This window comes from Herpailurus yagouaroundi, unplaced genomic scaffold (genome assembly GCF_014898765.1).
Source record: "Herpailurus yagouaroundi ecotype Mexico unplaced genomic scaffold, PumYag 221, whole genome shotgun sequence".
NCBI lineage: Eukaryota > Metazoa > Chordata > Mammalia > Carnivora > Felidae > Herpailurus > Herpailurus yagouaroundi.
Window position 1 is genome coordinate 13,545,395 of NW_024412452.1, and position 24,053 is coordinate 13,569,447.

General features: G+C 42.5%; 1 protein-coding gene across 2 annotated transcripts in view; it reads right to left on the reverse strand.

The window, feature by feature from the left end:
* Positions 1-24,053, reverse strand: part of ANXA4 (annexin A4) — a 94,971-nt gene that overhangs the window by 12,665 nt on the left and 58,253 nt on the right. For both annotated transcript variants that reach the window (XM_040458654.1, XM_040458653.1), the window contains exons 2-8: positions 23,552-23,606; positions 14,086-14,173; positions 9,663-9,757; positions 7,388-7,501; positions 6,047-6,137; positions 3,999-4,078; positions 1,797-1,853 (exon numbers count right to left, since the gene is read on the reverse strand). In XM_040458654.1, the coding sequence (XP_040314588.1) occupies positions 1,797-1,853; positions 3,999-4,078; positions 6,047-6,137; positions 7,388-7,501; positions 9,663-9,757; positions 14,086-14,173; positions 23,552-23,554 (528 nt within the window). In that variant the 5' untranslated portion in view covers positions 23,555-23,606. The remainder of the gene's footprint in view (positions 1-1,796; positions 1,854-3,998; positions 4,079-6,046; positions 6,138-7,387; positions 7,502-9,662; positions 9,758-14,085; positions 14,174-23,551; positions 23,607-24,053) is intronic.

Consider the following 24,053-nt stretch of genomic DNA (forward strand, 5'->3'; position numbering starts at 1 on the left):
GAACAGATGAAATTGGACTCGTTGGATAACAGCCTTTTTAAATTTTAAGATTTCTACCTTTTGTAAGTTACCATGACCTGATTCCACCTGCCCTGATCATTCTTCTCATCTCAAACTCATTTACTTTCCTCAAAATCCAGCTATAACACCTAGTGGTTGCAACCACTCCCCCTGCTGCTGATACAAGCCACAGCAAAGGCTGACAAGGTTTTCCTACCGTCTTATCCTACAAGAGCTGAAATATCAGTGGGCATTGGTCTTAAATTCCTCACCTCTTGGCGAAGGATCCAGAAAAACCTACTCTGAGTTCTACTTCCTCCGGCCAACTTTCCCAGCCCAAACTTGGTAGGAAACCCCTTTCAGCTGATCACTTCCAAGAGGCTCCTTGAAGAGCCCTCAAAACAGTTGATTGAACTGCATTTGTTTAAAAAAATCAGACAGACCTGGATTCAAGGAGCCCAATTCTACCAGCTAGGAGATCTTGGACAAGTTATTTATTTATTTATTTATTTATTTATTTATTTATTTATTTATCATTTACCATAGTTAGGAATGATTTTTTTGGATACGTTATTTAAATCTTCACATCAGTTTCTTAATCTCTAAAGCAGAAGTAAAAATATCTACTTCACAGATGTGTTGTGAGGAAAAAGCGCAAAGCAGTTCATGCAATGCCTGGTATCTAAGAAATGCACCAACAATTGACAGTGGCTATAATGTCTCAGGAATAAATTGCTTACTAACTCTTCATTTAGTTTGAGATACACCTGTGCTACGGAGGCTCCTTCCAACATACCCAAAAATGTTGTCTTTGAGGTAGCTGAAATTCATGTAAGCAACCAGGAGTTCAGCGTTTTCAATACCTTCTCCCTCCTCAAAGCTTTTGTTTTAGAGGCAATTTCCTATTTCTCTAGTATGGGATGGGCCTCCCTGCATCCTCAGAACTCTTATGACACACATACCCCTCTCCCTCTTGGTGAAAGCAACGGGTTCTGTCCTGCAGAGTCCATAGCGGTTCATACCTTGCATAATGAATGGGAACAGTTCTTCCCCATGGTTGAGAGTACAGGATCTACATCCAAATTGCCTAGGTTCAAATCCCAGTTCTGCCATGTATTATCTGTGAACTTGAGCAAGGAACTGGACTTCTGTAAGCCTCAATTTTCTTGTCCATGGAACGGGGATAGCAATACTTGGTTCACAGGGTTATTGCAAGGATTCAATGACATACTTTGTATCAAGAGCTCAACAGTGTTTGGTACTTGGTAAGGACCCACTTTTTATTAGTTCTTATTGTCAGTGTTACCTGGCTGCAGTAAATAGATCAGGCATCAGTGCCAGGGCAGCATCAGTGGGCTGGGCACCAGGGAAACAACTGCCTCTTGGGGTTTGATATTAATTTTACCCCAATGGGGTACACACTGCGCCAAGCTGTTTAACACAGGTGCTGTCAAATGTTCTCTCTGGGGAAGTAAAAATGCAAGGTAAATAAAGCAAAGGCAGGTCCCTTCACCTTCAAGTGATTCCAAAGATGCTCCATGGTTCTCTGGGGTGGCCATACCATGGTCCCAATGTCAAGAACACAGGGAGGCTTATATAATGATGCCCTGTATCACCCCCAAGCCCCAAGTATCTCTGCAAGAAATTTCTGCATTAAAGGTTATCTATGGGAACCTTTTTTTTTTTTTTTTAATATATCCCAGCCAGGCAATATACACTGAAATATAAGAGGGGATCCATCAACTAAGGCATGTCTTACTGGCAAAAGAAAAGAAAGAAATTTCAGTTCTACTAACCTGAGCATCCTGTCTCATGAGAGCATCATCCAGATAATTTCCTTCATCCCTGCCACCCTGAGAAAAACAAAACAGAGAATGAGAGAGTATCCATGAAGATGGTGGTGGGGCACACTGTTAGGACAGGATGTCTGGGAACCCAAGGACATGGTAATTAGAATGCCCACAGAGGTCACACTTCCAGCCTAGGGAGAGAGGGCAGATGTCCTCTGAATGTGTTTGCATTATTCCTGTGGCTCTGGTCTGTGCCTAGAGAACATGACCAAAGAGCCAGCGGCTCCTTCATGCTGCCTGGGCAGTCTCTGCCAGCAGAAGGGGAAGCAGAGAAACACTGCCTGCTGACTGCTCCCTCCACTGCTGTCTCCTCCCTTTGTCAGCTCACCCAACTCCTATGTCTTCCCAGCTAACTCAAGGCCTTCCTAGCAGGCAAATCTACATTGATCAGTTCTGCCAAATAAGGGCTTGGAACAAAGGAGAATCAAGAGTCTAGGACCAGCAGTGGGGCTTAAGGAGCATGTGAAAACGCCTCACCCCTCACCAACATCAGCTCATGGGAAGGGCAGGGTTGAAGTCTGGGAGGAATGGTAAGGAGTAACAGGCTACTTTCCTCTGGATTGTTAGACTATTTTTTTTTAATGATTATTTATTTATTTTTGAGAGAGAGAGAGAGAGAGAGAGAGAGAGAGAGAGAGAGAGAAGAGAAGAGAAGAGAGAGAGCACGGGGAATGGCAGAGAGAGAGGGAGACAAAATCCCTAGCAGGCTCTGAGCTGTCAGTGCAGAGGCCAATGTAGGGCTCAAACTCATAAACTGTGAGATCATGACCTGAGCTGAAATCAAGAGTTGGATGCTTAACCAACTGAGCCACCCAGGCACCCCTTGTTAGACTACCTCTATTGCTATGCTGTCTCAATATTCTATGGTCTAGGCATGGCTTGGCAGAGTGCTAAATCTGAAAGGCAAAGAACAAAATGGGTTAAGAAATGCTAAGAAATAAGGAGTGAGGAAAAAATAAGGAAACAAGTAAAGCAGGTCAGCATTATTAAGTAAATATCACAGGCAGAGTGTGGTGGGGTTGGAGATGATTTCTGGGGTCCTGCCTTGTTAATATTAACAGAAACAATATTATTGTTTTACAATATTAACAGAAACAATATTATTGTTTTACAATATTAACAGAAACAGGAAGTCAGGAAGATGAGCTGGTTTGGGGGGGAAATGAGTTCAGGTTTAGTTTAGGAGGACTGATTTGAGGTGATTGTAGACTATAAGGAAACACCTTAAAAAGCAGTGAGAAATGAGAGTCCTACACTCAGGAAGGACGTCAGGATAAAGACAAAATTGGGAAGTCATGTGAAATGTCACATGTATGCATCTTCTATTTTCTGGTACCCCTCCTCTCACACTAGCCCAGTCCTGCTTTACTTCTCATCTGGAATATTGAGGTAACTTCCTACCAGGCCTCCCAGCCTCCAGTTCAACTGATCTTACACATCACTGTTACATTACTCTTCTAAAAATGCAGTTCACTCCAGCGATCCCAAACCTTTAGCAGCTCCCTACTGCTCTCCCAACAAGGGATCTCAGTTCATCTTTCCACCTTGTTCCTAGAATCACCAACCAACTGCTCAGCCAACAATTCCTTGAACACACCCCACACCCCATGTCCCCTGCCTCCTTGCCTCTTTCTGGCTGTTCTTCCTGCCTGTAACGCACTCACCTATATCAGTGCCTCTTGAAATCCTAGCGACCCTCCAAGTCCTCTCTGAACCAGCACCTCTGTCATGAAGGCTGCTCTTTGTTTCTGCAACCAGACTCTCTCCTTGAAACTTCCTTTTACTATGTGCTCCTCCTTTGGCACTTTTCATGGCTTTATTATAGCAATCTGTGTACCTGATATATTCCTTTATGACAACATAAACTTTTAAAGCCTAGAAGTTGTCTCAATGCACTGAGTAGCAAGGGTACCTGGCATGTATTAGGTACTTATATATATATATAAATGTGAATAAATGGGCATGCCTGAGTAGCTAGAGTCTCTAGAGAGAGGATTAAAACAGCAGAGAGGCCCACGAACAACACTTGGGGAATATTCACATCTGGCAGGATGAAAGGATGAGCAAGGCTGGAAAAGGGGATTTGGAGCAAGCATCCCGATAGAACTCAACCCCCAACAGGAGCAGCCCACTGAGGGCGTGACTCACAGCGGACAGAGACACCAGCACCCTCTGGAACATGAATGAAGTGTCAGAGCGAATGTCATCTTCAAGGCTCTTCCCATATTCTGGCAAGAGAGCAAAGTTAGCTGCATCAGAGTAGAGTCCTGTCCAGCGCTGCGTCATGCTCCAGAACCATCTGTCCTCCCCAGGATCAGCCGGTTTACCGAAGCAGTTTGTTATGAGGGTTTTCAACCCCACACACAGTTTTTCCAAAACTGAACTCTTGTAAAATGGTCAAGGCAAGTTTAGCTTGTCATTATAGTAGAAACAATATGTTCCTGGTCCTTAAAATGAAAGGTCAAGAGGGCTGGGGCTGTACTCCTCCTCCTGCAGTTACTACTGCCCAGGAGTCTGCCCCCACCGTGGTTCTCAGTGATGGAAGGAACGGTGACTGTTGACTGGCACATGGAAAGGCAAACAGAGCAGAGTTTCTGAGCCTGTGTTTGGGGACATGCAGGGGGCTGTCAGACCCAAATTCTAGCAGCTTCCCACCAAGAGCTTCCCCAGAGAAGCTGAAGCCCTTCACAGCCCTTGGGTAGAAGACCCATTCGGCAGACATGGGGATTGGAGTGTTCGAACGAAGCTCCCAAGGTTTAGTATCTCCTGCCCTGAACACTTACCAAAACTCTTACTGTTTTGTTTCCTTTCTACCAGAGTAGTACATGGAAAACTCAGGGAAAAACAAATAAGTAAAATGGAGGGAAAAAGACTCCACAAAACTCCACCATAATCTAATCACCCAGAAATAATCATTGATACCACCTTGGTGAGTCTCCTTCCTCATTTTTCCTTATTTACGTATGTTATTTTCTTTTATTCTTTTTTTTTAAGTTTATTTATTGGGGTGAGGGAAGACAGCATGAGCGGGGGAGGGGCAGAGAGTGAGGAAGAGAAAGAGAATCCCAAGTAGGCTCCACGCTGTCAGTGCAGAGCCTGATGCAGGGTTTGAACTCATGAACCACGAGATTGTGACCTGAGCTGAAATCAAGAATAGGATGCTTAACCAACTAAGCCACCCAGGTGCCCCTGTTATTTTTCTTTTTTAAAAAAATGGCATCATAGCGTGCTATTTTATGATTTGTCTTTTTCACTTATCCATATACCATACCATTGAACAGAATTTAATACTATCCTTCAATATACATTTTGATGACTACATAATACTCCATTGTGTGGGTGCACCATATTTTGTTTAGTCAATCTGCTACTGATGGACATATTTAGCTAATATAAACAATACCAAACAAGCACCAAAGGATCTAAATCTTTGAGCAGTTTTTTTTTTTTTTTTAAATTACATTCTTAGGGCAAAAAGGCATATTATCTTTTAAAGACTCTTCATAAACATCATCCTCTGGAGATTTTTAAGAGGGGAATAAATGGCTATCTTTCTTAGGTGGCTGAAAGTATACAGTCCAGTGTGGAGGTAAGAAGTTGGGCGAGAGAGCCCGTCCAGGGCATTCCCTGAAATGCTAAGATTCATTGGTGCCACCACTTTTGAACAAACATGTGTGATTCTCTGCTTGATAATAAGGAACAACTTTCAGGGTAATAAAACACTGCACTGGGAGTGGCATCTTCACCTAAGAAGTCTTGAGAAGCAAACAGATTGTCATTTGCCTAGACAGGAAACTGCCTAAAAGTGGAGCTTGGAACTAAGGATCCCTCATGGTCAGTGTTTGTAAGAATAAAGTATTTATAAAAAAATTTTTTAATGTTTATGTATCATTTTGAGAGAGAGTGCAGAGAGAGAGAGAGAGAGAGGCAGAGTGTAGTGGGGAAGGGGAAGAGAGAGAGAGACACAGAATCTGAGGCAGGCTCCAGGCTGTCAACACAGAGCCTGACATGGGGCTTGAACCCATGGACTACAGACCACGAGATCAGGACCTGAGCTGAAGTCAGATGCTTAACTGACTTGAGCCACCCAGGTGCCCCTCTAAGAAGAAAGTTTAATCAGTAGGTAACTACCCACTGCTAGTTTACTTTTCAGATCACAGTGAAACCTCAGTGGGGCCCCTGAGAATGCTACATACGAAGCTGGTAGGTCTGGTTTATACGTCGGATCTCCTCAGGTGTTCGGGAGGCCAGGATCTCAATCAGGCAGCCCTCATCCGTGCCAGCTCCCTAAACACGAAACCCAGAGAAGAGGGAGTTATGAGTCAGTTTATAATATTGAATCCCAGACACAGAGGCATATAACCAGGAATCTGCAGAGAAAAAAGCAACGTATTGGTTTCTAGCAACAGGATTTGCTAATTTTTAAGTTGTCCTGCCCAAATTCCAATGTTTACCATAATCGTTTTTAATAATAACAAACATTTATGGGCTGTTTCTATCAGCTGATTATCTTGCCAGGTTATGGACAGTGTCTGCCCTCTAGAGGCTTAATCTTTCCTTGACTTCCCCTGTACTTTTTTTTTTTTTTTTTGATTTATTTGTTTTGAGAGAGAGACCGTGCAGATGTGCATGCAGGGGAGGGGCAGAGAGAGAGGGAGAGAGAGAATCCTAAGCAGGCTCCATGCCTGACACAGGGCTCAATCTCACAACCTGAGATGATATCAAGAGTCCAATGCTTGGGGCACATGGGTGGCTCAGTCTGTTATGCGTCTGACTCTTGATTTTTGCTCAGGTCATCATCTTATGGTTAGTGAGATCGAGCCCCACATGCGGCTCTGTGCTGACACCGTGGAGCCTGCTTGGGATTCTCTCTCTCTCTCCACCCCTCCCCAGCTCATACTCTCTCTCTCTCGCTCAAAAATAAACATTAAAAATTTTAAAAAGAGTCTGACTAAGCCCCCCAGTTGCCTGCCTCCCCCATCCCCGTACTTTTCCTTTGAAAGGCAGAATCTTCTGGCAAAGACTGTTACCTCTTTGCTTTCCCAGAGCCTAGCCGAGAACCTTCCACAAGGCTATTTACTGGCATGTTCGGGGAGCAGGGTAACTGTATTTGAATTTTGTAGTTGGTCATTAAAAACAGTCAGCCTAGGGCTAAGGCACAGTGGATCTAGCACTGAGGGAGGCTGAGAACCCTTTCTGCCAGTAGTGAGCCTCTGGCAGCCCCAGAGGCTCCACTGTGTCAGCCATGAAGTTTCGTGTCTCACAAGCAGCTAACATGACAAGAACGGTCCTGAAGCTGCACCACAAGCACAACTCTAACCACTCCCCGTGGAGCCACAGGAAAGAGCAAATGATTGCATAACTTTATGGAGAACAGCTTTGAAGTTTACAATTGCTATAATGTAATGTCATGTTTTCGAGTTGTCATCAGTGAAGGAAAATGTTTCTCCTGAACTTCTCTCTCCCCACTCCCACAGGGTTTTTGTCACTTTCTTGAGGAAGCTGGTCCGTGGCTGCAGAAGAAGAGGGACACACACCTTCATGGCCCGTCGCAGCTCCTGCACATCATACAGCACGGTGGGCGTCATCATTCCCACAATCACCCGCTCAAAGTTGCCACTCAGTTCCGACTTCAAGTCATCTATCAGGTCCTGCAAGGCAAGCAAGTGGCTCTGTTTAACTGCCATGCTAACTTAAACCAGCCCGGCCGCTCTCAGAGTGTGGTCCGGGATGCCTGGGGTCTCCAGACTCCTTCAGGAGGCCTGCAAGGTCAGAGCTCTCCTCATGATAACACTAAGACATTATTTGCCTTTTCATTGTCATTCTCTCCCATTTGTACAGAGGAGTTTTGCAAAGGCTACTTGACATACCTACATTTCTACAATTCTGTTAAAAGGCTATTAAAATGCCCTTTTCCAAGTACATATCTGTACAAGACCAGATTTTCTTTCTATACTTCAACCAAAACCATGTATCACAACAAACGATGCAGAAGCATATATGAGAATCCAGCTGTCTTCCATTAAAGCAGGCGTTAAAGAGCTTTGCAAAATGTAAAAGAATGCCAGTTTGCTCACTAAATGTTAATACTTTGGAATATATAGCTATTTTTCATTAAAATGTTATTTATATTAATATGTAATATATGTATTGTTTTTTTAAATAAATAAACAAATACATATTTTAATGCCTCAGTCTTAATTTTTAGTATGGTAAATATCAATAGATATATTCCACAAAAACAAAAAAAGTCCTCAATAAGAGTGTAGAAGGGTCTTGAGATCAAAAAGTTTGTAGATACTGACTTAAATGTATTCACTCACTTAGCAATATACTTTGAATATATTTTCAAGTCAATAATCACGTATGACATTTTTAACAGCTGCTGAAATTTCTATATGTAGATGCAATATAATTTATTTAATCAGTCCCTTGTTTCTATTTTTGTGCCATTATGTACACACACATTTAGCTATATCTTTGGGATCATTCATGATTATTTCTTAAGATTCAATTCCTAAAAAGAAATGTAATTCTTTGGACAAAGGACCAAATTCTAAAGATGTTCATTTACATTTCCTCCTAGAACAGGTCAGAGAGTTTAAGACCCTGCTCAAGATCAACCAAAATAAGGAGCTGAGATACCGTTTAAGTCAGATCTCTGATTCTCACAAACCTGACTGCACAGCCCTCCCTATATTTCAATCTCTTGTGCATATTTTTAGGTCACATCCACACATAGTGAATGAATGAATGAATGAATGAACAAATAAATTAGGGCTCAACTCATTAATGTTGGTCATCTTAACAAATTGTCATCAGATTAGCTTAGTTCTGAGGCTAACTATTCCAGTTCACGCATTACATGCATGTTCACACTCGTTTATGCTCAATAAAGGACTGTGGGATGGAGAAGAGTTTCAAATGCTCAAAAGATAGTCTGAGCTATGAATAATCCCACTCCCTACTGGGGTCCCAGCCAAGGTTTGCTTGCAGATGTGCTGGGGAATGCTGAGCCAGCTCTGTCCCAGCCAGGAGCTTAGGGCCAGTCTTCGAGAAACAGCTGCAGTCTGACTGGCTGTAAGGTTCTCCAGGATAGAAACTTTTATCAGAGTTACTGTACTCTGAGACCTAGAACACTCATTGATAACATTTCCTCACTCAGTAAAAAGATTCACCACACAGACAGGTTTTCAGTGATGAGGAAAGATTGGGTGGAATGGCTCTGGTGAGTGAATTATTGAAAACAAGAGTTTGAAATAGGGTCCCCCGGGGGTGCAGGATTCAAACCAGAAGGGGTGAGTGAACACCCCATGAATCCATAAGCTAACAAATTATATACATAGTCACAACCCCATTCTAGAATTTGAGGGGGTGTCCCCCAACTGAGAATCATCAAAGGAATGATGGGTTTATGTGGAAGAGTCAAAATAGACTAAATCCTAGGAGAGCCTATTCAAAACAAACTAGATTTAAATACTGCTTTATCCACCGTGGCCTAAAAGAAGGCTGACCAGGATCAGGAAAGCAACGCTGGAGGCTCAGCCCTGCCTGGCTCACAAGGGCGGTGGTGGAATCCACTGAGCAACCAAGTCCCTACAAGAGGCTGGGTGGGAAGACACCAAGGTTGGCTTGAGCTCTGGGAACCAAGGGCTCCCAGAAATCACTCCTGGCTAAGGACAGTGGAGGTAACATGCTGAAACTGTTTTTTCTTAAGAACATCTTTAAATGAGGCAAGGGTCCACCTTTTGAAAACACAAGGCCACTTCCAGAGTCTAGATCGGGAAAAGACCCCGAGAGGCTGCGGCCTACCCTGCCGATGGTGGTCTTATAGGCCGTCCTGATTTCCTGGCGCTGGGCCGTGCTGCGGTAGGCAAGGACGCTGATGATGGCATCTTCGTCGGTGCCTGGCAGAGAGCGGGGACAGTGAGTGAGGTGCTTTGAGAGAGGAATGAGAAAACAGGTTCCTGCGAGGACACTGGCGTTACCCAAACTTACACCTTTTTAACAAAAGAGGTCCTTGTTCGGTAGGTTTGTCTATTTTTGGGGGGAACCAGACACTAGATGTGAGTCTTAGCCCTCCTTTAATCAACTTTTTACCACTGAACAAAGAAGCTAACTTGTCTGAGCATTAGTTTCCTTACCCGTAAATGTAAGTGATCATAGCACTTTCCCTTACAGAGCTGCTGCAAGCGGTCAATAAAACAAGCACGTGACTTCCTTAGCACAATGCCCCACAGTTACTAAATATTCACTAAATGCTGACTGGCATCGGACTTTTCCCCCTCCTCTGCAATTCTCTTCATGTCTTTGGTTCTCCTGGATCTTCTATGTTCTTGCCTTTTCTCTCCTCATTTTTTAAAAAAGTTTATTTATTTTGAGAGAGCGAGCGCACGCATGTGCAAGTGGGGGAGGGGCAGAGAGAGAGGGAAAGAGAATCCCAAGTAGGCTCCACATTGTCAGTGCACAGCCAGACAAGGGGCTTGAACTCACGAATCAAAAGATCATATCCTGAGCTGAGCTTGGAAGCTTAAGTGACTGAGTCACCCAGTTGCCCCTTCTCTCCTTATTTTTAATCTTGTTATCATTTCCTCTGAGTTTGGAAACAATTCAGACTCTCACTCAGCACTTTGCAGTTTTTTTTTTAATTTCAGTATAACTAACATATAGTATGACATTAGTTTCAGGTGTACAATATAGTGATTCAACACTTCCATACATCAGTGAGTGCTCATCACTAGTGCACTCTTAATCCCCTTCACCTATTTCACCTGGCAGGGTTTTATGGGTTGCTCATTGCATGCACTGTACTTAGAGATCCATAAATGTGGTTTTCATTTCAAAGCTCTCTTTCCTGACCTCAGATGGTTCCCTTTTTATAACTGCTGATGAGTTCCCACCACGCAATATCCTACCAAAACTTTATAATGAGAATTACAAGTTTTCAATGGCTTAAATTTTGCCTGCCTGTTTCTTGAAGCAGCTTTTACCAGGGGAGTCGGGGGGGGGGGGGGCGTTATTCTGATTTTTCAAAACTGGTGCCTCGTCTTAGTAACAGCTAGATGTTCATGTATGTTGGGTGAGTTTTCTGCTTCCCCATGGTTCATCCTGTATGGGGAGTTGTGATGGACTAGAGAAGAACTTCTACTGGGATATTTCAGAGAGAAATGAAAAAAATATAGATTTACCAGAGTCATTCTTTGCAAGCTTAGAGATCCAGAAAAGTGCAAGCTATAGGGAGGAAGCTGTAAAACTTTGTTTACACATCTTAGGGACCTACTTTCTGTTCTCTTAAAAAGAAGAAGAAGGAAGAAGAAGAAGAAGGAAGAAGAAGAAGGTGGTGGCGGCGGAGGAGGAGGAGAAGAAGGAGAAGAGGTATAGTACATACAACCGTCCTGTTCTCCTTCAGAACTTTCAGCGGGAAAAGGTCCATTTTATGCCCACCCCTGTTTCTGTAAAAAACACCATTTTTCTTCTTTCAGTCAGTCAAGTTTGAACCCTCAAAACAGCTTTGATTTTTTTTAATTTTTTTTTAATTTTGAGAGGGAGAGAAAGGAGCAAGTGCACAAGCAGGAGAGAAGGGCAGAGGCAGAGAGAGAGAATCTCAAGCAGATTCCATGCTCAGCACCGAGCCTGAGGTGGGGCTCAACCCCATGAACTGTGAAATCATGACCTAAGCAGAAATGAAATCAAGAGTCAGCCACCCAGGTGCCCCATAGTTTTTTTTTGTTTTTTTTTTTTTTTTTTTTTTTTTTTTACTGCCCTCTCATCCTCCACATTCAAATTTCTTGCCAAGACATACAAAATCTAACTCTAAAATCTTTTTTGCATCTGCCCCCTCTTTGATTCCTACCACTACCACTCCAATTCAGGATTTTAGGGTCTTAGACAACTGCAAAGTCTGCTAACTGGTATTCTTACCTCCCTCCTAATTGGTCTTTCCAAAGTCTTGTCAGATTCATTTTCCTATAAAGAAAAACTCTGATGGTGTCTCTCCCCTGCTCAGGAATACACAAGGGCTCCCCACTGTCTGCTGGATTTACTACAGGAATGGCAGTCTGGCACTTGAGACTTTCTGCAATATCCCATTCGCTATTGTAACTATCCACACGAAAGGATACCACGCAGCCAAATTCACAGACTTAGCTCTTCAATTATTATACTTGATCCAACTGTACTACACTCCTTTCTCCTGACCTCCTTCATTCCCAGTCTACTGGTTTGTATGTCTCCCTAATTGTTCCACGTAGTGTCATGATTGTGGCACTGGTTTCCTGGCCAGTGCCTTTGGGCCATCCCCCCCATGCCTATGATTCTACAGATGGTCTTCTCAGTAGCAACCCCAGGACCTCCCTTTGGTAGCAGCCACCTCCTGCTTTGCAAATACCTCCTGCCACAAGCCACCTTTCTGTGTATTTACTGTGACTCCCCCTAAGCCTCAGCTAAACTGGAAAATGGGACAGTGCTCACACTCACCCCATGCCCTTTGCTTATGCTATTCCACTCACCCGAAACACATTCTCTCTTATCTCTACTGAAACAACTTATCTCCCAAAGTCCCTCTCAAATTCTGCATCCTCCAAGAAGTTTTGCCTGATGCTCCCAAATTAAATGCGATCTCCTTTCTGAACCTAGTGGGATCTTATTTGCACCCCTCCTATCACTATCATATTGTGATAGATATTATATTATTATAGTTGTTTCCATGCATGCCTTACCCATCTAGCATCCATGGACTAGCTGACTAGGTTCTTTTTTTTTTTTTTTTTTTTTAAGTTTTTATTTACTTATTTGAGAGAGAGAGAGAGCGGGAGGGAACGAGTGGGGGAGGGACAGAGTGAGAGGGGGACTGAAGGGGCTCTGTGCTGACAGCAGAGAGCCTGATGCGGGTCTCGGACCCACTAACTGAGATCATGACCTGAGCTGAAGTCAGAGGCTTAACTGACTGAGCCACCCAGGTGCCCCTGGACTGGGTTTTAAAATGCTTGTCTCCTCCAACTGTCTGCCTTGCATTGGTCCACACAGCAGACACTGACAAGAATTGGCTATCAAATGTCTCCTGACTTTTATTTTGAGAATTCTGAATGCCATGTGGTCCACATTCTGAACTATAGTGTTCTTGCTATATACCAAAGAAGCAGGATAACATGGAAAAAGGATGGGCCATGGACATTTTCCATCTTATTTATGAAGAAGGGAAAATGAGAAGGACGTTAGATTCAGAACAATCTGTTCAGAGGTGGGCAGCAGGATAGTATAGTGACGTAAACTACAGCTCTGGAGTCAGACTGCCTAGGTCTGACTGCCTGGAATTGCCTAGAAACCTGACTCTAACACTTACTAGCTCCGAGATGTTGGGCACATTAGCTAACCTCATTACCTAACCTCTCTAACTCTCAACTTCCCATCAGTAAAACAAACTGTTGATTGTTATAATCCCCATAATGTGTTTGTAGATAATCTATGTAATGCATTGTGTCTGATGCATAGTAGAATTTAATAAACATTCTCTATTATTGTTGTTGTCGCTGTTGCTGTTAGTAACACTGGGGCTAACTAAAATGAGCTCTTTGGGAGGAGAAAAATTGGGAAATAAAGTTGTGTGACCAAATGTTTTTATCCAAATATCTCAAGGAGATTATAATAGCAGCTACAAACCATGGGCACTTCTCTGGCCAAATGTCCACCCAGGCAAGAGGCTAACCCAGGGCAGCCTGCGGTATGCCCACATGACTACACCCACCAGAGGCCTCTGCCTGCTGTGGCTTTGTTCCACTTCTTAGGTGACTTAACTTCTCTGGGTCTCAGTTTTACATCTGTGAAATGGGGTGAAAATAACAATAGCAATAGACGCTTTCACTAAATTACTGGGTTGTTGTGTATACCCATTGAAATAATATTTGTGAAAGTGCTTTGTAAACCTTACGACACTGTACATGTACGGCACTAATTGGAAAACAAATACATTTCTGAAGTTTTACATATAGACTCATATGGTTGTAATGCAAAACAGATTTAAATAATTTGGGCAATCCAGAATGAGTGCCTTAAATGTTAAATTCTGTAATATGAGTAATTAATGTCCTCCTGTCCCATTTGTCTTGAAAAGCCAACTTGTTCCCACTGTATTTTCTTAGAGACCTACTCATTTTTTTTGACAGTGGACACAGCACCCTTTGTGTGACTCTGTGATATACAACACACAAGAGAGTGTTTACCCCCATGGGACACTTACCAAGCCCCTTCATGGCCTTCCTCAGGGTTTGGGCATCTTCGGTGGCACTGAATCCTGAAGCAGCTTTGACGGTGCCTCCTTTGGATGCCTGAGCACACAGAGAAAGATGTGACTGAGAGCCATCAACTCATTCAGCACATACCTGCTGAGCACCTACCATGGGTCAGACACTATTCTAGCTGCTGGGGATATGGCAGTGAGCGTGAGAGATGAGGCAAAATTAAACTACTGGGACTGCACTGAAATAAAAAGCTTTTGCACAGTGAAGGAAACCACCAGTAAAACAAAGCCACAACCCACTGAATGGGAGAAGATATTTGCAAATGATATGTCTATTAAGGGGTTAATATCCAAAAAATATACATTGTTTATTCAACTCAACACCAGAAAAAAAAACAAAAACAAAAACAAAAAAACAAAAAACAAAAACAGAACACCAATAAATCCAATTAAAAATGGGCAGAAGACATGAATAGACATTTTCCCAAATAAGACATATGTATGGCCAACAAACACAAGAAAAGATGCTCAACATCACTCATCATTAGGGAAATGCAAATCAAAACCAAAACAAGCTATCACCTCACACCTATCAGAATGGCTAACATTAAGAACACAAGAAACAACAAGTGTTGGTGAGGGTTGCTGCTGGTGGAAATGCAAACTGGTACAGCCCCTGTGGAAGATAGTTCGGAGGTTCTTCAAAAAAGTAAAAATATAACTACCATATGATCCAGTAATTCCACTACTGTTATTTATCCAAAGACTGAGAATATTAATTGAAAAAGATATATGCACCCTATGTTTACTGCAGCATTATTTACAATAGCCAAGATATGGAATCAACCCAAGTGTCCATCCATATAGATGAATGGATAAAAAAGATGTGGTATATATAATGCAATGGAATGTTACTCAGCTATAAAAAAGGAATGAAATCTTGCCATTTGCAGCATGGATCTAGACAGTATTATGTTAAGTAAGTCAGTCAGAGAAAGACAAATACTATAGATGCCACTCACATGTGGAATTTAAGAAACAAATGAATGAATAAAAAAACAATCTTAACTCTAGAGAACAAACTGATGGTTACCAAAGGGTGGGGGGGGGATGGGGGAAATAGGTGAAGGGGATTAAGAGTACTCTTATTATTATGAGTACTGAGTAAAGAATTGTTGAATCACCATATTGTACACCTGAAACAAATGTAACACTGTATGTTAATTATACTGGAATTTTTAAAAATAAATACATAAAAAATAAAAATTAGTTAGCCTGACCCTCTTCAAATAAAAATTAAAAACTAAAAACATCAGCAAACAAAACACAGGCTAATGACCAGTAGGGACCATCTCAGTTGGATTATGATTTAGAGATAATTTACTGATTAAGATCAAGGTGCCCTGGATATTGTGAATGTATTTACTGATGTATTTATATGTGATTTATGTGGTGGAAGGTAGTGTAGAGAAATACATATAACTAAATATAAAAAATAAATAAGTAGTTGTGGAAATTTAGTGACAGGGTATAAAACACAGAAAACTAAGGTGAAACTAGGGAGGTGGGAAGGAAAACAATGCAAACCTTAAGAGCCTGTGTAGTTGTTAGAGGGAAGCCACAGATTTTTCTGCACAGAAGCCAAAGTAAGAGGGAATTGTAATCAGCAATGAGACTCACTGGGTCTATAAAAGGAAAAGAGACCAGTTGTCCAAGAAACGCCCAGCTTCTCTTTGTACTGAGTTTACAGAGACGACATCTGCATTACTAGAGCTCTCTGGGCTCCCTGATTTAGCAGTAGGGGGTAGAATCAAACTAGCTTTGGTTTTAAATATATCTTTCCCTCTGTGTCTGACACTAAGCATTATAAAGGCCTTTAGCAACCTATGTTTTGATATTCTGAATTCTGTTTTCTTTTCTTTAAAAATGACCTAATTAGGGTGCCTCAGTGGCTCAGCTGGTTAAATGTCTGACTCTTGGTTTCGGCTCAGGTCATGATCTCATAGTTTGTGGGTTCGGGTCCTGCATCAGACTCCGTGCTGATGGTGCAGAGCCTGCTTCAGATATTCTCTCTTCCAGTCTCTCTGCTACTCTCCCACTTGCTCTCTCTCTCAAAATAAATAAATGCAATAATTTTTAAATGACCTAATTACTCATAACAGCACTAAAATTGTTCTGCCTCATCTCCTTTCCTTTAGTTAATCTGTCAGGTGTCTGCCATTATGGTGTGCATTTGATTGGCTTAGATTGCAATGGAGAAGGATCTAAGTGATATTCTTTTTTTTTTTTTAAATTAAAAACTGTATATTTATTTATTTTGAGAGAGAGAGCATGCATGCAAGCAGGGGAGGGGCAGAGAAAGAGGGAAAGAGAAAAAGAATCCCAAGCAGGACGTGGGGCTCTAACTCATGAACTATGAGATCATGACCTGAGCCAAACCCAAGAGTCAGCCTCTCAACGGAATGAGCCACCCAGGCAACCCTAAGTGATATTCTTGGTGCCCAGATGTCAATAGAGTTTACACTGAGATAAATACCTTCCTTTGTCCTTAGCTGGTGCTATGTGCTTTTAAGATGCTAAGAGCTCACAAGCTGAAGGTAAGAAGAGATAGCCAAGGCTAAATTTAGGGCTCAGGTCACATAGTAAGTCTAGTTTTCCTGACTTTCCTGATAATGCCCCTTTTGTTAAATGGTGGTAGGATGTTATGGCGATGGGAGGCAATAGAACAGGGAGATGATATGAATTACTGCAAAGGGAGAAAGGTATTACATCTCATATAAGCCTTGGTTAAAATGTACCCATAGCCTTGTGCCCGTGATCCAGTAAAATCTAATATTCATGGAGACAATTCTGTCTCTTCTACATCACTCTGGGGGTCACAAACACTACAAAGGGAATTCTAATATTGGGGGAGATTTCATTTGTGGGTACTTCGCAAAGGGGACACCATGGGCTACAGTGAGGGGTAGTAAAGCTTAGTAGGAGGGACACAGACATCGGAGTGGGGATAGACCTGGCTTTGAGTCTTGGCTTCAACCCTTTCTAGCTATGTTGTCTATAGGGGAAGTTTTATTTTTCTCACCTGCACATTAAGAATAATGATATCCACTCACACAGTTGTTGTAATAATGAAGCAGAATAATATAACAAAGCACCTAGCACAGAGTCCAGCAAACAGAATACCCTAAAACAAAAACTCAAACTCAATGGCTATCATCATCACCACTATTATTAAATATGACTTAGGGGCGCCTGGGTGGCTCAGCCGGTTAAGCGGCCGACTTCGGCTCAGGTCATGATCTCGAGGTCCGTGAGTTCGAGCCCCGCATCGGGCTCTGTGCTGACAGCTTGGAGCCTGGAGCCTGTTTCAGATTCTGTGTCTCCCTCTCTCTGACCCTCCCCCGTTCATGCTCTGTCTCTCTCTGTCTCAAAAATAAATGTTAAAAAAAAAAATATGACTTCAACAACATCTCTACAGTAAATAGAAGAGTGAGATTCTTATATCTATTTCTGACAATATCTCTTAACGTAAGCTTATGTGGCAATGATGCCAAAGCAAAATCCAGAATCGAGCATCTGTACAGGTAGCAAAAACAGTGTAGAATATATCTAAGGCTCTCTGATGATTTAACTTGATCCAAAGATATAACATCGACCATCTAAAAGGATAGAGGCGGTGCCTGGGTGGCTCAGTCAGTTAAGTGTTCGACTTCAGCTCAGGTCATGATCTCACAGTCGTGAGTTCAAGCCCTTCATCCAGCTCTATGCTGACAGCTCAAAGCCTAGAGCCTGCTTTGGATTCTGTGTCTCCCTCTCTCTCTGCCTCTCCCCCACTGCGCTCTCTGTCAAAAAAAATGAATAAACATTAAAAAAATTTAAAAAAATAAAGGAATAAAAGATTTTTATGCCCTTAGGGTGGTTCTCTAGTAAGTCAGACTTTGATCACTGTGGCTTACATCAAGTCCATCCAAAGGCCTTAGGTACCAGAGAGTGTGGGCCTTATCTGCTGAAAATCCAAACTTTCACCTACTATATTTATCTAGATATCTAGGTAAAATGCTAGATATATTATATATCTAATATAATCAGCATCTAATACTTAGGCACCTCCCTCTATACACCTGACAGAGGGAAGTAGAAATCAATGAAATTAACTTCCTTGGGCACTATTACAGGCTGAATTGTAACCTCCCCGAAAGATATGTTGAAGTCCTAACCCCAGCATCTCGGAATGCATCCTTATTTGGAAATAGGGTCATTGCAGATGTAATTAATTAAATTAAGATGAGGTCATTCTGGGGGCGCCTGGGTGGCGCAGTCGGTTAAGCATCCGACTTCAGCCAGGTCACGATCTCGCGGTCCGTGAGTTCGAGCCCCGCGTCAGGCTCCGGGCTGATGGCTCGGAGCCTGGAGCCTGTTTCCGATTCTGTGTCTCCCTCTCTCTCTGCCCCTCCCCCGTTCATGCTCTGTCTCTCTCTGTCCCAAAAATAAATAAAAAACGTTGAAAAAAAAATTTAAAAAAGATGAGGTCATTCTGGAGTAGGGTCATTCTGGAGTGAGGTCATTCTGGAGTGAGGTCATTCTGGAGAGCCCCTAATCCAACATGGTTGGTGTCCATATAAGAAGAAGGCATTAAAAAAAAAAAAAGAAAGAAAAAAGAAAAAACCATGGGCACCTGGGTGGCTCAGCTGGTTAGGCATCCAACTTCGGCTCAGGTCATAATCTCGTGGCTTGTGAGTTTGAGCCCCACATTGGGCTCTGTGCTGACAGCTCAGAGCCTGGAGCCTGCTTCGGATTCTGTGTCTACCTCTCTCCCTGCCCCTTGCCTACTCATGCTCTCTCTCTCTCTCTCTCTCTCTCTCTCTCTCTCTCTCGCTCTCTCTCTCTCTCTCACAAAAATAAGTAGACATAAAAAAAATAAAAGATTAAAAAAAAAAGAAGACGGCACATGACGACACGCACAGGAGTTAAGCAGCAGAAAGCCAAAGGATGCCTAAGACTGCCAGCAAACCACCAGAAGCTAGAAAGAGGCAAGGAAGGAGTTCCCTACAGGTTTTAGAGGGATCCTGGCCATGGCAACACCTTGATTTTGGGTTTCTGGCCTCCAGAACTGTGAGACATCCAATTTCTATTATTTTAAGCCACCCAGTTTGTAGGACTTTGTTATGGCAGCCCTAGGATATGAATACAGGTACTTTAATTCTTCTAGTGTGTATCAGTAGCAACAAGCAAACTGGTGATTTGCTGTCAAAATTCCAACATGGCCTAACTTAGCCGCTGGCTCCACTATGAGACAGCTTTCCGAGTGAAATACTCCACAGGGTTCTTTTGGAGCTTCAGTATTGAAAAAATTTTGGATGGTGCCCAAACTCTGCAGTCGACTTTAACACAAACTGCATTGCTGAGGGACGTTACTGTGGGATTAAAACTAATATCTAACAAGATGAATCGATGGAGGGATTTGCAAAGATGTTTCAGCTTATCAATTAACATTCTTAGTGACTCATTCTTCCCGGAAAAAGATAAACTGAGAAAATTTGTTCTGGTTAGCCCTAAAGTCACTGTATTGATCAAATTCCAAGGCATAATGTACTATTATCCGTTCTGGGAAGCCAAAGGAGTCTCAGGAGGGATTCTTGTGGCAGCAAAGGAAACAGGGGTGATGTAGGAAAGAATAACAAAAATGAGCAGCTAGAAACAGGTGTTAGATCACAATCAATGAAATATTATTCAGTTATTACAATAATCAGGAAGGTAATAATGTCAAAAACTGGAATACAATACACTGGCATATTGTAGGTTCACAACCTCCTCAGGAGCTTTCTGGGTATAATCTGAAACCTAGCCCCACAGGCAGAGAGCAGGCAGAGACTGAAGAAAGAGGCAGGCCCCTCCACGTCTGTAGGTGGCCCTTTTAACATTAGCAAAAGGAACTTACATATGAGGCTCGTCTTGGGCTGCAGCAAGACAAACTGATCCCTGCACTCATCCTCCAAATCTTAAAACTTTATAAAGAGGTCCTAAATGGGCTCAGTCACATACACTGTGCAGCTGTCTTCAACACATTGCCATCTCAGGGCTATATCCTTGGAGCAGCCTCTGGGAGCATAAGTGGGACCCACATTCCAAAAGCAGGGGAAGGAGTGAGGAGCCTTCGATTGGCCAGGTCCAGCTTATGGGTCAGTCAGTGGTCATGTCTTTTTTGAAGATGATCCCCCAACAAATACTAATCAGCAATAAAAAAGGAATCAAGGAACAAACTGCTGATACTTACAGCAACAAGGATGGATTGCCAAAAATATAACACCCAGCAAAAGAAGCCAGACGTAAAAGAGTACATATTCAATGATACCATTGATAGAATGCTCTAGAACAGTTGAAGCTAATCTATGATAATAACAATCAGAAGAGAGGTTACATTTCTGGGGTGGAGTGGAAGTAGCATGGGAACTGACTCAGAAGAGCATAAATGAACTTCCTGGAGTGAGGAAATGTTCTAGCTTCTTTAAAAAAAAAAAGTTTATTTATTTATTTATTTATTTATTTAATTTTTTTTTTCAACGTTTTTTATTTATTTTTGGGACAGAGAGAGACAGAGCATGAACGGGGGAGGGGCAGAGAGAGAGGGAGACACAGAATCGGAAAAAGGCTCCAGGCTCCGAGCCATCAGCCCGGAGCCTGACACGGGGCTCGAACTCACGGACCGCGAGATGGTGACCTGGCTGAAGTCGGACGCTTAACCGACTGCGCCACCCAGGCGCCCCTATTTATTTATTTTGAGGGGAGGGAGGGCATGAGCAGGGGAGGGGCAGAGAGACAGGAAGATAGAATTCCAAGCAGGCTCTGCAATGACAACACAGATCTATGCAGAGTTCAGTCCTACAAACCGTGAGATCATGACCCAAGTTGAAATCAAGAGTTGGATGTTTAAGCAACTGAGCCACCCAGGTGCCCCTGTTCTATCTATCTTGATAGAGGAGTAGGTTATATGGTCCATCTATTTGTCAAAACTCATCTACCAGTAACCTTAAGAGTGGTGCATTTCACTATATGTAAATTAAACATTTTAAAAATCTTTTAAATATTTGAATACGGTAGCTTTAAAATTTTTTTTTTAACGTTTATTTATTTTTGAGACAGAGAGAGACAGAGCATGAACAGGGGAGGGTCAGAGAGAGAGGGAGGCACAGAATCTGATACACGCTCCAGGCTCTGAGCAGTCAGCACAGAGCCCAACACGGGACTCGAACTCATGGACCTCGAGATCATGACCTGAGCCAAAGTCAGACGCTTAACCGACTGAGCCACCCAGGCGCCCCTGGTAGCTTTTATTTTATTTTTTTTTTATTTTTATTTTTTTAAAAATTTTTTTTTTCAACGTTTATTTATTTTTGGGACAGAGAAAGACAGAGCATGAACGGGGGAGGGGCAGAGAGAGAGGGAGACACAGAATCGGAAACAGGCTCCAGGTCTGAGCCATCAGCCCAGAGCCTGATGCGGGGCTCGAACTCACGGACCGCGAGATCGTGACCTGGCTGAAGTCGGACGCTTAACCGACTGCGCCACCCAGGCGCCCCTGCCCCTGGTAGCTTTTAAAATATATTTTCAGAGCACCTGGGTGGCTCAGTCAGTTGAGCATTCAACTTCATCTCAGGTCATGACCTCATGGTTCGTGGGTTCTAGCCCCGCATCAGGCTCTGCACTGACAGCTCAGAGCTTGGAAGCGTGCTTTGGATTCTGTGTCTCACTCTCTCTCTCTGCCCCTCCCCACCTTATGCTCTCTCTCTCAAAAATAAAATAAACACAAAAACATTTTGTTTTTAGAAATGTATCATATGGTCATTGTAGAGATTTGGGAAATTAAAAAAAAAGAATTAAGAAGAAAATGAAAATAGCCATAATTCCACCATCTAGAATAAATGATTTTAATATGCCACAAAATATAATATAAACATGTTAGCAAAGTGAAGATTATAATGAATACATAATTGTTATTGATGCTTATTACTACTGTTTGAAAATTATTACACATGTGAGTAGGGTCTAAAATAAAATGATGGACAACAATTGGGAATTACAATATTGTGACTATGTTGTGTTTTTCCTACTCTTTAAAAATGTCTTTTATCTGTCCAATAAATAACAGCGATGATGGAAAACAGGCCCTAGGAGGAAAGATGAGAGCAACTGAGGTAATTTTCCTCGAGTGGAAAGCACACTAAAAGGTCACTTGGTTACAGGCTTTGCATATCGGAAGCCTGTGAGCTTACTGCAGACAGAAAGACTGTCCCATTAACTTTGAGTCCCCTGAGCCAAGTACCACATCTGGCACAAAGTCAGGACACCGCAAAACTTTCTTTTTTTAAATTTTTAATGTTTATTTATTTCTGAGAGAGAGATAGAGAGCAAGTGGGGGAGGGGCAGAGAGGTAGGAAGACACAGAATCTGAAGCAGGCTCCAGGCTCTGAGCTGTCAGCAAAGAGCGGGGCTCGAACCCACCAACGGCAAGATCATGACCTGAGCCAAAGTCAGATGCTTAACTGACTGAGCCATCCAGGCACCCCTAAAGGAAATGAATTTTAAAATAATGCATAGAGATTTGGAGTAGATAGGAGCAAGGTTTTGACTGCCAGGGATGATGAAGAAAATTGTAGAATGTCTAATGTCAAACAATGTTATGAGTCTATTACCAGTTGTTCAAGATAGTTTACACGTCTATCTTCCTAAAGGAGGCCATTTAACGCTGGTGGAAACTCTGGGCCTCTCCAGGTGTAAGATTCTATTGCTATTATTTCTGCTGAGAAGACCAGGAACCAGAACCACGTGCCTGTTCAGATAACCTTATTTGGGTGGGAGAAGGAGAGCAGATGGCCAGCCTCAGGTAGAGCCTATTTGCAGCTACGAGGCTCAGCTTCCACAACAGCATTGAACTTTGTGGAACTCTCAGAGGGATCCAATTCCCTGCCTGTCCCAAAGATCAGATAATGAAACTCTGAGGAGTCCAGTCACAGCCAAAAACAGGAGGCAGATGACAAGACCATATGGCTAACAAACACCCTTGATAAGCCTGATGAGGTTACGCCAAAATGTGAATGGCACTTGTCTCCCAAAGGTAGAACCTGTGGAGTTTTTATTTTTCTTTTTTATTTGCAGAAAATTCCTAAAATGAACATGTAGTACCCCCGCAGAGATAAAACTACAACTTATTTCTGTATCTCAGGATGTCAGACAGATTAAATGGATTATCTTTTGAATTAATTTTCAGGGTCAAATTACTCACCACCCCTGAAAGAAATTAAAATAGTGCTTAAAAAAAAAAAAAGGAAAGAAAGAAACTGCCTTTTCATTTCCTTCTCTCTCCCCTCTGTTAAGCAAACAATCCTCTGTAAAGTCAACAGTCCCTGCATACACATCCTGTACCTGTCTGTGCCTGGCACCAGGTAGGGTGAGGCACTCCCCAACTTACCATGGCCGTGACTCTAGATCAGGATCAGAGTTCAGTCACCCAAGCAGAAGTTCCTCTGTGATAAAAGCAGAGGGGAAATTACTGTGATGAGAGATGTAGCATTAAAATCATTAAACAGGATAACTTGTAGTTTACACAAAGTTAAACAATTAGGAAATAGCATCCACTTTCATCAGAAGGCCAGCTGTTGATTAGCCAAAGATAGAAAGGTCAGGGTAATAATTAAAGACAAACTGCTCAAACAGGCAAATGTATCACTCCGACAAAATACTTCCCTACCTGCTCTTCTGTTTGGAGATAACACATTACAGAAGTGATTGCTATTGTTTGTTAGGATGAAGTATATTACTTGTACTCAAGCCATACCTGGATTCTGAACTGTAAGCTCTAGTGGAGAAGAGGTGTCTCCTTGGAGAAAAGATAATCCAATTGCATTAGGGAGAAGTATCGCACTCCAGCCCACACTCTGTGCGTGTGTGTATGTGTGTGTGCGTGTGTGTGA